Source organism: Dryas octopetala, chromosome 1, assembly GCF_963921425.1.
Source record: "Dryas octopetala chromosome 1, drDryOcto1.1, whole genome shotgun sequence".
Taxonomy (NCBI): Eukaryota; Viridiplantae; Streptophyta; class Magnoliopsida; order Rosales; family Rosaceae; genus Dryas; species Dryas octopetala.
Genome location: NC_141366.1, coordinates 20,719,689 through 20,735,214, shown reverse-complemented (window position 1 = coordinate 20,735,214; position 15,526 = coordinate 20,719,689). Strand labels below are relative to the sequence as shown.

Here is a 15,526-nt window from a genome sequence, read left to right as displayed (position 1 = left end):
AAAGTTTGTTCAGAAAGCCAACAAAAGCCGGCTCTAAGATATAATAACTTTTGAGCTTTGAGTGTCTGAGAGCTTATGAGCAAACTTTAATGAAAAGCCGGCATTTCCGACATAAGCTTGATCCTGTTTGGGCTATAAAAATGAGTTTGTATTGTAACCTTCACTAAATCACTACGATTTCTAAAGTCACTCTACTCTTGATTTCTACCATTTGTTCATTATGGTTTCTACCTATATCGTCAAACTTACCACAGTTCTCACTCTTCTCTTGTTCATTAGATTTTCTTTGGTCCAAGGAGCCACTGCTAACAAAAAGGTACTGAGACACAGGATTTAAAGGCTTTTGGTTTACATTTTCATACATTACAATGTTAATGACTCAATCATTTTGTTTCACATTATCATAAGAAAATTAGGGGAGCGCTATCTACACTTCTCCAGAAACTTCTTGCACTGCTATGGAGGAGTGCAAATAAGAAGTACAAGAAAACAAGTAGGAAGTGCGAATAGCATTCCCCATAAGATGAGGACAAAATTATGGCGTGGGATTCAGGTTAATACTAGTAGTATTGGACTCTGCATGTTTAAGCAGTGTGAATCTCACTTGTCTGCAATTTGTGGCTATGCTATACTTTCACACTAGTGGTTTCAATTTTATCTTTTTTTTCTTTTTAATGGAAGAGAACTTCTATTACCATCTGAGTGTTAGAGGAGTGAAATCTGGGTTGGAGGAAAGATATTTCATTAAGAAAATGAAAAGAAGTTGGCATGAAAAAGCAGGCACAAATGGTTTTGCATTGGTATGTGAAAGCCTGTGTCATATGATATTAATTTTCCAAGTAGTAAAATAATTGCAACTCTCTAATCTCTGAGTATATGGCTACAAGTTCTTTTTTCCTTGGATAATCTTGAAATATGATGAGCAGAATTTAACACTCCAATCCCCAACTAATATGGTGGCATCTATATATGAATTAGCTGAGTTCAAATTTCTTCTTCTTTTTCAATTTGCAGCATTATATAGTTTACATGGGGCACCACTGGCATGCCAACTCAGAATCTGTCATCAGAGCTAACCATGAAATTCTTGCTTCGGTCACTGGAAGGTAGGACACTAATCTGACTACTTCATGCAGCTAATTGAAAGAAAAAAAAAATGCTGCTTTCATTTTTCTCAATTTCATAAAATGACAATGCAGATTTTTATATTATTATTTATTTATTTATTTTGGAATTATTCTCAGTATTGGTGGAGCACAACAAGCAGCACTTCACCATTACAGTAAAAGTTTCCAAGGCTTCTCAGCCAGGCTTACACCAGAGCAAGCTCAACAACTTTCAGGTACTGTAATTTATATGCTATTGTCTTCTAGACACTCAATAGATAAAGAATATAAGAACAAATGAGAATTAAAAAAAGGAGACTTAGAGTCCAGTTTATTTTATGAGTTTTTCTTAGACTAAGGCCGGTAGTGATTTATGGTTTTTTATCAAGTCTTTTTATTTTATTTTTTTAATGGTTTTATATTAGGTTTTAACTCCAAAATTTTGGGCAAAGGACTTTATAAATCCTAGGAGGGAAATACCCTTCAAATCGGGAATGACTTTATTATGAATTAAAAATATTTTCTTATAAATTAAAAGTACTTTATTATGAATTAAAAAAAAAATTATTATAAATTAAAGGACTTTATTATGAATTAAAAGGATTTTCTTATAAATTTTAAAACACCCTCAGTCTCTATCTAAAAACTGTTTTTTTAAAGGATCAAACCCTAATTATCTCTTTAAAAAACTAAATAAATAAATAAAACAACAATTCTTGACTATATGCAAGAACTTCATTAAATTGATTTCTGTTCATGTACTACAGAAAGTGATTCGGTGATTTCTGTGTTTGAGAGCAAGACAAACAAACTGCGGACAACACATTCCTGGGATTTTCTAGGCATAGATTCCATTCCCCAATACAATGAAATGCAAATGGATTCAAAGTCCAATATCATTGTTGGTGTGATTGACACTGGTATGGCTTCATTTTTTTTTTCTTTCTAATCTGGTTTTTCTTCTTGTGCTCTATTATGATTATTTCATCAATTTTGTTTTGCAGGAGTTTGGCCAGAGTCAGAGAGCTTCAGTGATGAGGGATTAGGGTCTGTGCCAAAGAAATTTAAAGGAGAGTGTGTTACTGGTGAGAATTTTACATTGGCCAACTGCAACAGGTACCCTACATGTCCTAGAAGCTATAGAATTTATTCTTATTCATCCAACACATATATACAATGAAAAAATAATCATTCTCTAGGTTAATAGATATCTTATACCTGAATAACAGCGATCAAAATTGATTTATACTTGATAGTATGTCTGCGCAATGCTTGATCATGCAGGCTTTCGACTTCCGGAAGTCCAACTTTCTAAATTGGTTTTGTATTTGCAGGAAAATCATAGGCTCGCGCTTCTACTTTCAAGGGTTCGAAGTAGAGAATGGGCCTCTTGAGTCCTTTGCACCTCTTCCTTTCTTTCGATCAGCTCGAGATGGTGATGGACATGGGACTCACACTGCCTCAACAATAGCTGGATCTGTGGTACCGAATGTCAGCTTCTTTGGAATGGCCAGAGGCAGTGCAAGAGGTGGTGCACCAAGTGCCAGACTTGCTATCTACAAGGCATGCTGGTTTGGCTTGTGTAGCGATGCAGACATTCTATCTGCTTTGGATGATGCTGTTTCTGATGGCGTCGATATTCTCTCCCTTTCCCTTGGCCCTGATCCTCCACAGCCAACTTATTTTGAAGATGCAATCTCCATTGGGACTTTCCATGCATTCCAGAGAGGAATACTTGTTTCTGCATCAGCCGGAAACTCTGGTTTCCCAAGTACTGCATGCAATGTTGCTCCCTGGATCCTCACTGTTGCTGCAAGCACTTTGGATAGGGAATTCCATTCAAACATATATCTGGGAAATTCAAAGATTTTAAAGGTGAACTTGGCATCCAAATGATGCTATATACCCCTTAAACTACACAAAGGCCTGAGCATTTGTTCACACACACACACACACACAACACACCAAAATCAATTTAAGTTTTACCTTAGATTCAAACTATGTAATTTCAGGGTTCCTCTCTAAACCCACTGAAGATGGAAAGGTCTTATGGTTTGATAGCTGCAAGTGCTGCAGTTGCCCCAGGAGTCACACCAAAGAATGCAAGGTAACTTTTCTAGAGAAAATTAGGTGTGAGTCCAATTTTGGAGTGTCATTCGGATTAAAACCATGTAGTTATTTAGAATTGTTCTCAAATCCGTTTGATATAATATTATAGCCACACCGGTGGATGCACCACCATACTCAATATATTCTCTTAATGAGAAATTATTGTGTGTGACCGTAACACCATGTGGCATGATGACGTAGTATTATCAATTCACTTAAATTGTAACACGTGTATAATTATGAGTTTCTAAAACCTTAAACTAAAAATATTCTTAAAATCGTACACTTGTTATAATCTAAATGAATTGGTAACACTACGTCATCATGCTACGTAGTGTTACGGTCACACACAATAATTTCTCACTAAGAACATATTTTGAGTATATCACATAGTGTTATGGTTATAGTCATGTCATGTGGTATTACAGTCACATATAATAATTTTCCGCTCTTGACACCAATAAAAAGAAAAGAAAAAGAACACTCCTACCGAGTATTATGCTAATATTACTTAATTTTCTTTCTAAGCAAACTCGTTACCTATTTTCATAGAAAAATCACCTAAACTTTTGGCTGCTTCTTTCCCTTAAGGATATTCAAACTTAAAAAAAAAAAAAAAAAAAAAAAACATTTATATTATTTTGGCATTTAACCCATTTTAAGAGCATTTCCAACAACCTCTGTCCAAAAAATGCTAAAGAATATTATTCAAAACCCCAGATTTCGTTCAATATATGACACCCAATACTAACCTCCAAATCGGTATACATGACCAATTAAATTTGGTTTGCCTTGGGCAGGCTAATACTTGAGCCCATGATGCTCAGGCAGATTAAAAACCTGTTAACTGTCATTATTTTCACCCTGTCAGATAAGTTGTATTTGTTTCCTTTATCAGCTTCTGCAAGAATAATACTCTAAGTGCGAGCTTAATTAAAGGGAAAATCGTTGTTTGTACCTTTGAGACCTTTACTGATAACCGAAGAGAAAAAAGCATAGCTGTAAGACAAGGTGGTGGTGTGGGACTTATTCTTGTGGATCCATTTCTCAAAGATGTTGGCTTTCAGTTTGTTATCCCGGGCACTCTAATTGGTCAAGAAGAAGCAGAAGAGCTTCAAGCATACATGACGACAGTAAAGTAAGTTTTTCAAGCTTTGCTTGCTCAAATATACAGAAGCAACAAAAATTTATTAAAGAAAAGTAAATTGAATGTTATAGATATCCAACAATTCACCATTACTAGCTATTGAGAAGTTCTAAATAGATTAGAAATTTAACACTATTTCCATTACAGGAATCCTGTTGCTAGAATCTCCCCAACAATAACAATTCTGAAAACTAAACCTGCACCGGAAATGGCAGTGTTCTCCTCCGTGGGGCCAAATATCATAACCCCCGACATTATCAAAGTACGTTCTATCAAATAATTTAATTTCTCTTCACAAATATCCAAAAACTTACAAATTCAATATTAATGCTAAAATTGGGTAAAAGGGCATCATCAGTGCTATATCCTGGGATAAAGTTTAATGAACAATAAACTCCAAATATATACCCAACCATGCAAATTCCTATTGCAGCCAGATGTTACAGGACCTGGAGTGAATGTTTTAGCAGCATGGTCTCCGGTAGCAACTGAAGCCACAGCTGAAAGGTCTGTCAATTATAACATAATTTCTGGCACCTCGATGTCTTGCCCACATGTATCTGCAGTTGCAGCAATATTGAAATCGTATCAACCTTCCTGGAGTCCAGCAGCCATAATGTCTGCAATAATGACAACAGGTCGCAGCAGTTGAACATTGTTTCATTATATTTCAACTAGCTTAACAAATTTACGATTTTTCTGAGCGACTGAAATTATGAATTTCATTTGTTGTTACAGCAACGGTCCTAGACAACAACAGATGTCCCATTGGAAGAGATCCAAATGGCACCCCTACCACACCTTTTGACCATGGATCTGGACACATTAACCCAGCTGCAGCAATTGATCCTGGACTAGTATACGATTTTGATTCCTATGACATTATCAAATTTCTCTGCAGCACTGGGGCTAGCCCTTTGCACCTAAAAACCTCACGGGAAATCTAGTCTATTGCCAGAAGTCTCCTACACCTTCCTATAATTTTAACTATCCTTCAATTGGTGTGTCAAAAATGAATGGAAGGGTATCTGTTCACCGAACCGTTACTTATTACGGTAAAGGATCTACAGTTTATGTTGCATCTGTAGATTATCCAGAAGGTGTAAATGTTACGGTTACACCAGCTGAACTCAAGTTTACAAAGACTGGGGAAAAGATGTCTTTCAGGGTAGATTTTGCCCCCATCAAGAACAGTAATGGAAGCTTTGTGTTTGGAGCTTTGACATGGAGTAATGGTATTCAAAAGGTTAGGAGTCCTATTGGTCTCAATGTGCTTTCATTATAGGAACATGAGTGCTACAGCGTGTTTTCAGATATTAAATCATAGAAGATGATTTCAACTTGTTGATTGTACCATAAAAAACTGTAAGGAGAAATGTACTTGTGTAGTACATAAAAATTTAATTGTCACTTCTTATAGACTTGCATTTCTCTGGTTACAAATGAAATCCCTTCAGATATCTAAGGTAACATGATGGAGATTAATGTTCATTATTTGATGTATTTTCTTTTATGATAATCTAGATATTTATCTAGGATTTAAGTGTTTACCTCAGATTATTTCGCACCTGATCACTTTAACAACAATAAGAAAATTGTGAATGTGTTTTCATGGAACTGTGAATGTAAGAAGCATCTAAAAGGTAAAAAACAGCAAGGTCAACAACCCAACAATGTCCTCTAGGTTTATGGTATTATTCACACAAGAAATTTCTGTCAAAATCTTTATGTAGGTGCAACTTAGAAAACAATGACTCAAACTGTTCCATACATCCGAGGCTTTAATAATTGAATTGACAAAGTTCTCATTTAACTTTAGTGAAGAAAAATACACTTGTAATGAAGAGGCATTGGTAGTTGGTACCATATTACTCCCATGATAATCAACAAGATATCTCAATTTACTAGGGAGTTGAAAGATGGAAGGGATGACCCAATACATCAAAAGACAAAAGAATCATATAACAGAAATAATTCCCAAACAATGAATTGGTACTGTGACATACCTCTCAAACAGGAGTGGTGGCATTGAAACTTCCCTATTTCATGGACCGACCAACAAGCATGAGCAATGATAAACCATTAAACCATCACCAAAGAGCAAAAAGTAACCCAGAAGGAATTTTCCATCAGACTGTTGATCTAGCCATCTTTGTAAATTTTTTTGGTGTAAGCCATCTTTGTAAATTTAAAACCTTGGTAAGTGTTTCTTCTTTATTTGATGGGATAAACTATTGGTTTCGAACTCACCACAAAAATCTACTCAAAATATACAGCTGCTAGTTGCTTGGCATGCCTTAAATTCTCCATGGTAAGTTAGGAGTTAAATTCATGTGCCACTGTCTGCGTTTTTTTCCTGATGAAAATTTGTGTAGCGCACAGAAGTCATGCAGCTGCTGTGTTTAAAGGTTGTTTTTGATGACTTGAGAAACCCTTCAAAACTTAATGCTAAACCCATTCCCAAATGGGTGTCACCAATAATCTCCACAAGAGCATAAACCATCCTTAAAGTGGTGGAATCGATTTGAATCCCTGACAACAATGTCTCTCGCTTCAATCACTGAAATTAACTTAATAACGGTGTGACAGTCTCCACATACTCTAAGATTTTTCAGAATCTGGATAGGAGATCCAGGAGGTTGAGCAATCAATCCAAAAGCAATTGCCAGCCTCTCACTGTGTTGAGAAAGAAAGGCTGCTTTGTGTTCCTCTTCGACATCATGGAGCACATAATTTGTATCAGGCTGATAGCCCATATCCTTCAATCGGATATTTAACTCTTCAAGTTTTGAATATATACGGTCTGACATGGGATGTGAAAGGTCACCAGCCAAGAATGAGTAGGTCTTGTTCTTCACCTCAATCCAGCTATATCCAGGTTGCTTTTTCACTTTTCTTTCATCCATCAGTTTCCTCACTTTAGCTCTCTCCTGCCAGTTTCCAGCTGCGGCATAAATATTGGACAGCAGAACATATGCAGCAGAGTCTTGCGGCTGAAGTGAAATGAGCTTTTCTGCTGCGAGTTTTCCCAGCTCTAAGTTGCGGTGAACACTGCAAGCACCCAAGAGAGCTCGCCACACATTTGCACCCGCAGTAAATGGCATTCCATTTATGATATCCATGGCCTTTTCAAGATCTCCTGCACGGCTGTATAGATCAACCATACAAGAATAGTGCTCCATTGTTGGATCAATGTGGTAATCTTGGACCATTGTATTAAAGTATTTTTCACCTTCATCTACTAAGCCTGCATGAGTACAGGCAGAGATCACAATAATGAATGTTATACCGTCCACTTCCAAATTTTGTCTACGCATATCTGCAAATACTTCAAGTACCTTCTTCCCTTGACCGTGTTGAGCATATCCAGAGACCATTGAGTTCCACGAAACTAAGTCTCTCTCTCCTTGCCTTTTGAAAACTTCATTTGCACTCTCAATATTCCCCCTCTTTGCATACATGGTGACAAGAGCACTACTTAGACATAAAGTATTATTCAACCTTAACTTAATTGAGCATGCATGAAATTGTTTCCCCTGCTCTACCGCTGCTGTAGGTGCAGCACAAGCATTAATGATACTAGACAAGGTAAACTCATTAGGTCTGACGCCCTCCCTTGCCAACTGGAGGTAAATTTTAACAGCTCCCTCAGTGTCTCCTATTTGAGCATATCCAGCAAGCATTGCTGACCATGCCACAATGTCCTTCTCATCAATTTTTTGAAAAATCTTTTCAGCTTCATGAACATTTCCTATCTTAACATAAGCATCTATGAGAGAAGTTCCTACAGAAGGTGACTTCTCATAATTGGTTTTAATGACTTGTGCATGTAGTTGGAATATAGATATAGAAGGGTGGGCCACAAGGATGGCAGAATAAGTGAAATCATTTGGTCTAACACCTTCTCTGCTCATTTGACAGAATAACTTCACTGCTTTCTCTGTTCCACCATTCTGCAAGTACCCACTGATCATGGCCGTCCAAGTTACAACACTTTGAACACCTTGCATCATAGAGAACATTTTATAAGCATCATCCATTTCACTGCATTTGCTGTAAGCCACCATAAGTGCCGTTTTAATATTGCAATCAAATTCCCACCCACTCTTCAGAACACGGCACTGAAGCTGTCTTGTAAAACCCAATTCTTTATAGTTAGCACATATCTTAATAATAGTAACAAATATCGGTTGTGTGAACTTAACACCTGCAGGCTCCATCTGATAAAACATTTCAAAAGCTTCCAAATCGAGTCCATTTGTCACGTAGCCTGCAATCAAACTATTCCAAGTAACTTCATTCCTACTTGCCATACTATCAAAAACAGCTCTAGCATCCCTAACCATCCCTGACTTTAGATACATATTAATCAAAGAATTGCACACAAACGTAATTGACTCAAAACCATTCTTTATCACCATGGTATGAACCTGACTTCCCTTCTCAACCATACCGTCATCTGCAAAAATTCCAAGAATGGTCACAAACGTATAAGGGTTAGGCTTATTTCCTTCCAATTGCATTTCTGAAAACAACTCCAATGCCTGGCCATTCAACCCATTTCTTGCATAACCAGCGATCAATGAAGTCCATGACACTACATTTCTGTCCCCCATCTCATCAAAGACTCTCCTCCCATCTCCAACACCCTCAGTTTTCATATACATGTCAACAACAGAGGTCCCAACACTAACATCCTCCACAAACCCAGATTTTACACATTGACAATGCAGTTGTCTACCCACAACTTGGTCAGCCAAGCATCCACAAGCCTTAAAAACAGAAGACATGATCGACCCATTAACCGGTAAACCAGACTGGCGAAGACCCACAAAGAGGCTAATCGCTTCATGGTTGCGGTCATTGCGAATATACTCGAAAAGCAAGTGATTGTATTCTAAGAGGTCTCTTTGGGGAGTTTCGTCGAACAGGTAGCGTGCAGTTATAGAGTTTCCGGGTTCACACACCAAGCTCTGCGTTTTGGGAGTGAAGGCAATCACGTGAGGGTGGCAGAGAGGTTTGGTATGATAGGGAAGCTGGTGTTGTTTGAGAGTCCGCTTTGTGTAAGATTGTGTAAGGGTCCTTAACGCGGGCTTTAGGGTCATGCTCCCTTGTTTATGTTTACGTTACAATAATGGGAGGGAAGAGGAGAGCGCGCGCACGCAACGATTTTAAGCTTTTAACAGCTCATACGTGGCTCTGCCTATGGCCATGGGCCTATTTGGGCTTTTACTTTTCTTAGGCTTCTATGGATTAGGTTGATTCAAATCGGGCTGCTAGTTTTTTTTATCAAATGGGCCTCTATTGGTCCCTCCCAATCCTTTTTTGCTACCACCATTTAAATTTTACAAAGAAAATTCTATTTATACCGTACCCTACACCACTTTTTAACATGGTTAGACAATTATACCTCAATCTGAATTGACCATTGAGGACAAAGGATGTTTAAAGAAAAAAAATCAATTTATTCTCTATATCCTTCTAGTTGCCAATAATCTAGACCTTACTAGTTGCCAATAATCTATACCCTAATGTCATGGTTCAAAATGTTCACGCAACGAAATTTGACTGTGTGATGCTAAGTTTTCTCTGAATCAAGGGCAACCTAACTCTCATGTGCTTATGTATGATTACAACCCATATGATACCGTCTCGACCCTTCATGAGGTTTGCTAACAAGAACTACTTGTCTCGAGTCTCGCTTATAAACTATACAATTGCTTCCTTGTGCCAAGGTTATTAACCAAGACACTCACCTCATCGATATGTTCTCATGTCACATCATTGCTTGCCAAGTATACCTCATACGTTGGTAGCAAGTAGCAAAACACTATGCCAAAACCAAGCCAGCATTCCATTCCTTATGTCGAGTCTTCTTTTGGTGCCTCATCAATTACGCACATGGTGCTAAGGGCTTGCTCATGCCCATAGGCCTATCCTCAAGCTAGACATGCAAGCATGCCTCATGAGTGGGCAACTCTTATTCGATGCCCATATATGCCTTCACTTTATTAGCACGAGGTCGCCTATTCTCGTGCGTGCTAGCATCATGTATTGAGCATGGATGAACCTAAGTTGATGCCCGTGTCGAGTACTACATGGCCAAGGTGCACCAAGAAGTCTCCAAGAGTTCATACATATTCCATATATTGTGCATACTACGCTACATTAGCGGATATATTTGTAGCCTCATTAGTGCGTGCACAAACACTCCAGCTTACTTTTACTATTCCCTTGTCCTAGAGAGACTTATAACCATCATCTGGAAGTCATATGCCTACCCCCTAGGTCCCAAAGGTGTCTACATGTAGCTCGCTAGCTTAGTGCCTTGTAAGTGCTGGCCCCAAGGGTGGTGGAGATCCTGACATTATGCCTACCCTTAAAGAGCATTTTGAGCATTTTGCCTTCTACCCATCAAGAAACATCAACTTGCACGATAAGTCATAATGGCCTATAAATAATTCATATAAACTCCAATTAGCGAATTGCCATATCCTTTGGACTAGTTTCGACCTCTTGGATCCAATGGTATTTTTATATTCTCCTAATTCCAACTAGAAGACCCCAAAAATACCAAAATGTCCTTCATCGCTCGTACCCCGAACACTCTTTACCAAACGGAGACCAAAATCTCGCCATTTAACCCCCCCCCTCTCCAACATACTTCATATTAGTATTACGGAAGCACAAACTCCAAGTGCAAACCATGACACCTAATATTATCATGTCCCTATTTGATACAAACAAGCAAATTTTGAGGAATGAAGGGTGAAATCGTTCCTTGGTAGGCTCCAAATGAGGTATGAGTTCATATTTTTTTACATTTCTTTGAAATTTTTCATGCACTATGTTTCGTTCGGCGAAGCAGTATCGAACACAACACTAGTTTTCGGTAATACTCAACCGAACAATACAAATATTTGACCAGTCACTACCACTCTTGCCAAATGGTTATATTCAACAAAAATATTTTTATTTCGTTCGAATTGTAGCAATTCATTTATGACCATTGAATACTGTGATCATATTCAGTGGAAAGTGCCGAATGGTCCCTCAAGAAACTTAAACCCACCATCCCAATGAACCTGCAAAATCACCACAATTTATGTCAATTTAAAAAAAAAATCAATATTATTAGTAAATAATAACAAACTAGTATTAAAAAATATAAATGGTAAAGCATTTACCAAAAAATTGTGAGAGATGATAAAAATGGTGAGAGTATGTTGTGGGCTATATTCAATGGAGAAATGCTCAAATTGTTGTAATTGGTGGCGACGCGCGCTGGAAGGTCATCTACGACAGTCGAAACATAAACGTCTAAAGTGGGTGGGTGCTGACTTTCAGTTGGGTGGTGCCGACCTTAGGTTGGATGGTGCTGGCATCCTCTACGTTGCATGGGTGGGTGTCAATGTTGACTTGGGTGGTTGAGTTGGTTTTCTTCTATATTTGGGTATGGAGATGATGAAAGATGTTGGGTATTGTGAGAAAATTTGGTATTAGTGTATGGTTTTACAAATATGAGATTAATTATAATGGGATTATTGTATGGGTATAGTGTGTACGTAGATGACAATTATTTAAATTAAGTGTAGGGTGTAGTGAGAATGTAGGGCATAGAGAGCAAATTTTCAGGTATAAATAAAATTTCTCATTTTACAAAGGCCAACATTTTCTTGCTTATTCAGTATATTTCTCACCCTCACAGTACGTGTACCAGCTCTCTCTATAAACCCACCCTCACTATGTACATACAGCTCCATTGCGTTCTCAATTAGTCGATGTAAAAAGTATAGATCATATATTTTGAGGGCTGCTATTTGCACACCCTTTTGTAAAAAAAAAAAATCAAAAATCAAAAGAAAAGACACACTCACCCCTCACCCAACACACCCCCCACCTAACACACCCCTTACTCTCAAACAAAAAAAAAAAAAAAACACACCCCTAAAAAAAAAAAACACACCCGACCTCCTCCCTCCCCTCCACCAAGCCCCAGCCCCGACCAGCCCACCTCCTTCCCCTCCACTTAGCCCGACCTCCTCCCTCCCCTTCACTAAGCCCCAGCCCCATCGCACCCTCCCTCCAGCCCCGACCCAGCCCACCTCCTTCCCCTCCACCGAGCCCGACCTCCTCCCTCCCCTCCACCCAGCCCCGGCCCCATCACACCCCCTCCCACCCAACCCCGTCGCACCTTCCCTCTAGCCTCGACCCACCCGGCCCACCTCTCTCTAGGTTCGGCGAATATATGCCGAATGGTTTGTGGGTGTTCGGCGGTTGGCTGTCGAATGGTTTGTGGGTGTTCGGTGGGTGGTTGCCGAAGGAAGGAGAAAACAGAGAGAGAGAGAGAGAAAGGGAGGGAGGGAGGAGAGAAGATGAGGAGGTTGGGGGTGAGGTCGGGTGCTGCTTGTGGTGGTCAAGTGAAGGAGGGAGGGGGCTGGGTGGGTGGGTCGGGGCTGGAGGGAGGGTGCGACGGGGCTGGGGCTTGGTGGAGGGAGGGCTGCGTGGGTGGGTATGGTCGGGTGAGGGAGATGAAGGGGGGTGTGTGTGGCTGGGTGTGTGTGTTTTTTTTTGGTCTGTTGATGGGGTGTGCAAAAGAGAAAAAATGGAGTTGGTTTTGGGTGTGAGAAGGGTGAGTGTGTCTTTTCCTTTGATTTTTGATTTTTTTTTTTTTTACAAAAGGGTGTGCAAAAAGAACAAAAAGGGTGTGCAAATAGCAGCCCTCTATATTTTACTTGCATTCGCACTCGATCGGTAGCATGAAGACGAGAAAAGTTAACTACAATATTGCGGAATTTTTGAAGGACGAAACTCCAATGAGCAACTTAATTTCTTTGATTAACCATTAGCTCTGAGAATGAAAGGAATGATTACAGGAAAGTGATGGCCCACAAGAGATGGGAGAAATGGTGGCGGCAAGAATTAGGGCGGCGGTGGAGGCAATGGTGGTGGTATTGTGATTAATTGGCAAAATGATAAGGTGGTTAGGACTTTTTTTCTTCTATATAAATCTTTTTTTTTTCTTGAAATTTTGAAAATTACACCAAAGGTAGAATTTAAAGTTGAGATTTATAACTCTCAAATTCCAAGTTTATTTTCACATTGAATTTATAAAATTTTGTGTTTGTGAAGCCAAACAAGGAAATTAGAATATATAATTTCATAAATGTTGAGTTTTTTTGTCTACATTCCAAGTTTTTTTTTTCCATTCAACAAACCATAATGGTAAGGATATTAATGCACAGTAACAAAGCATAAGGACCACACTGAGAGAGGCCATTGGTGATAACAAGCCTAAAAAAGAGCCACTAGCTTCAAAAAAAAAAAATGATACACATTAGTGTTGGATTCTAATTTTTTTAAGAAATTTATATTTGACGGGCTTTGCTTTCCCCTATTTGGGTTTATATTTAGGGCACTTTACCTAAAAGGCCAAAATGAGAAATAAATTTAACTCACAGTCCACTCGGCTCAATACTTAACTTTTAGGACAAAATTCTTACCGAGTGCTCGGCAAATCTTATTGAGTGCTCGGCAGTTCTTGCCAAGCACTCGGAGGTTGTAAATGTACTCAATATCTGCAACCTAAACATGTACATTTGCATCCTAAAAACTGCATATACAAGCTCAAAAAACCATAAAATTGCATATGCAACTCTAAAATTAACTTCAAATGCAGATGTAGATGCATCTATTTTCAAAAAAGTTGCATATGCATGCAGATGCAGGGTGCATTCGCATCTTAAGGGCTCGGTAAGAATGTTGAGCGCTCGACAACTTTTTTTACATTGTCGACCGTGCGCATGCAAAATTGAATGTCTTTTGACTTAATTTTGTTAAGAGTGCTTTAATTAGAAACCCAAAATGAAAAAAAAATTTAACTCAAACCTCAACTGGTCCAAAAATTAAATTGCAGTCCAAAATGTCCGGCCACTAAGTGTTTGGCAATTCCCACCGAGCACTCGGTAAAGTATCTGCTGAGCAAGCTAACCTATTTCTGCAAGCAAAAAAAATCCGTCTATAAGCAAAAAAGAAGCATATGCAAGCAACTGCATTTGCATGCACCGAGCGTTCGGTAGGCTGCTGAGCGCTGGGTAATGTATTTTTTCTGCTCCCCATTCGTGTACACAGACATATTGGGTTAAAATATAATTTTTTATTTAGCTGGATTTCCAATTAAAATTTTTTCAAAAATTGGGTTTGTAAGTAATTTATTGTTTTGTTTTTAGCTGGATTTCCACTTAAAAACCTTCTATTTTTTGTCCTTTGGAGTAATTTATTAATGGGCAAATTACACGCAAATACCTCAAATATATACATTTGTTCACTTGAGTACCCCAATAAAAAAAAATTGCTCAGAGGTACCTCCGTCAACTATTCCGTCAGGCTTGCCATTAATTGCCTACGTGGCACACTCACATACCTTTAAAAAAATGCCACATGGACAAAAAAAAAAGATGAAATAAATTTTACAAAATGAAATAATTATTTAAAAAAACTAAAGAATTTAAAGACTAAAAAAAAAAAAAAAAGGAGTTGCAGACTTGTAGCCTCCCTCAGCCTCCCACCCCTCCCTCTGAGACCCACCCAACCCAGCCACCCATCCCTTCGACCCTAGCCACCCTGCCACCGACCCACCTGGCCACCCACCCCCTCTCTCTCCCCCCTCCCCTCTCTCTGCCTCATTCTCTCTCCCCGCCCCTCACTTTCTCTCTCTTTCTCTCTTTCTTTCTCTCTCTCTCTCTCTCTCCCCGAAACCTCAGCCCCGCCCCGCCTCGAGCTCCACCCTCGTTCAGATCAGAGAGAGAGAGAAACAGAGGGATAGAGAATGACAGAAAGAGAGAGATGAAGCTGGTGGCTAGAGAGGGGAGGGAGGTGGGTGGGTCACTGGGTTGGGTGGCCGACGTGGGGGAGGCGGAGGAAGGAGGGCTCGGGGTTGGGCTTAGGTTGGGGTTTCGGGGAGAGAGAGAGAGTTAGAGAGAGTTAAAGAGAGAGAGAGAGAGGAGAGGGGCGGGAAAAGAGAGAGGGTGGGTGGCCGGGTGGGTCGGCGGCAAGGTGGCTGGGGTCGGAGGGGTAGGTGGCTGGGGTTGGGTGGGTCTCGGAGGGAGGGGTGGGAGGCTGCAAAGCGTGCAACTCCATTTTTTTCTTTATTTTTTTTGTTTTT

General features: G+C 39.3%; 2 protein-coding genes across 2 annotated transcripts; one reads left to right on the top strand and one right to left on the bottom strand.

Annotated features, from left to right (window-relative positions):
* Window positions 1-674: 674 nt before the first annotated feature.
* On the top strand, window positions 675-5,726 carry LOC147299021 (subtilisin-like serine-protease S). The gene is given in 12 exon segments (XM_086229215.1): window positions 675-800; window positions 1,015-1,106; window positions 1,245-1,342; window positions 1,874-2,026; window positions 2,111-2,222; window positions 2,441-2,981; window positions 3,119-3,213; window positions 4,114-4,353; window positions 4,510-4,624; window positions 4,796-5,000; window positions 5,101-5,283; window positions 5,286-5,726. Coding segments are annotated over 12 exon segments (2,322 nt in total). The 3' UTR covers window positions 5,648-5,726.
* On the bottom strand, window positions 4,846-9,467 carry LOC147299020 (Tetratricopeptide repeat (TPR)-like superfamily protein). The gene is made up of 2 exons (XM_086248526.1): window positions 6,369-9,467; window positions 4,846-4,982 (listed from the first exon to the last, which is right to left on the bottom strand). The coding sequence occupies exon 1, from the start codon at window positions 9,465-9,467 to the stop codon at window positions 6,834-6,836; it is 2,634 nt and encodes an 877-aa protein (XP_086104652.1). The 3' UTR covers window positions 4,846-4,982; window positions 6,369-6,833.
* Window positions 9,468-15,526: the final 6,059 nt, after the last annotated feature.

Excerpts from the sequence above, each read along its gene's own strand:
- LOC147299020 (XM_086248526.1), bottom strand. The coding sequence starts at position 9,467 with ATGACCCTAAAGCCCGCGTTAAGGACCCTTACACAATCTTACACAAAG.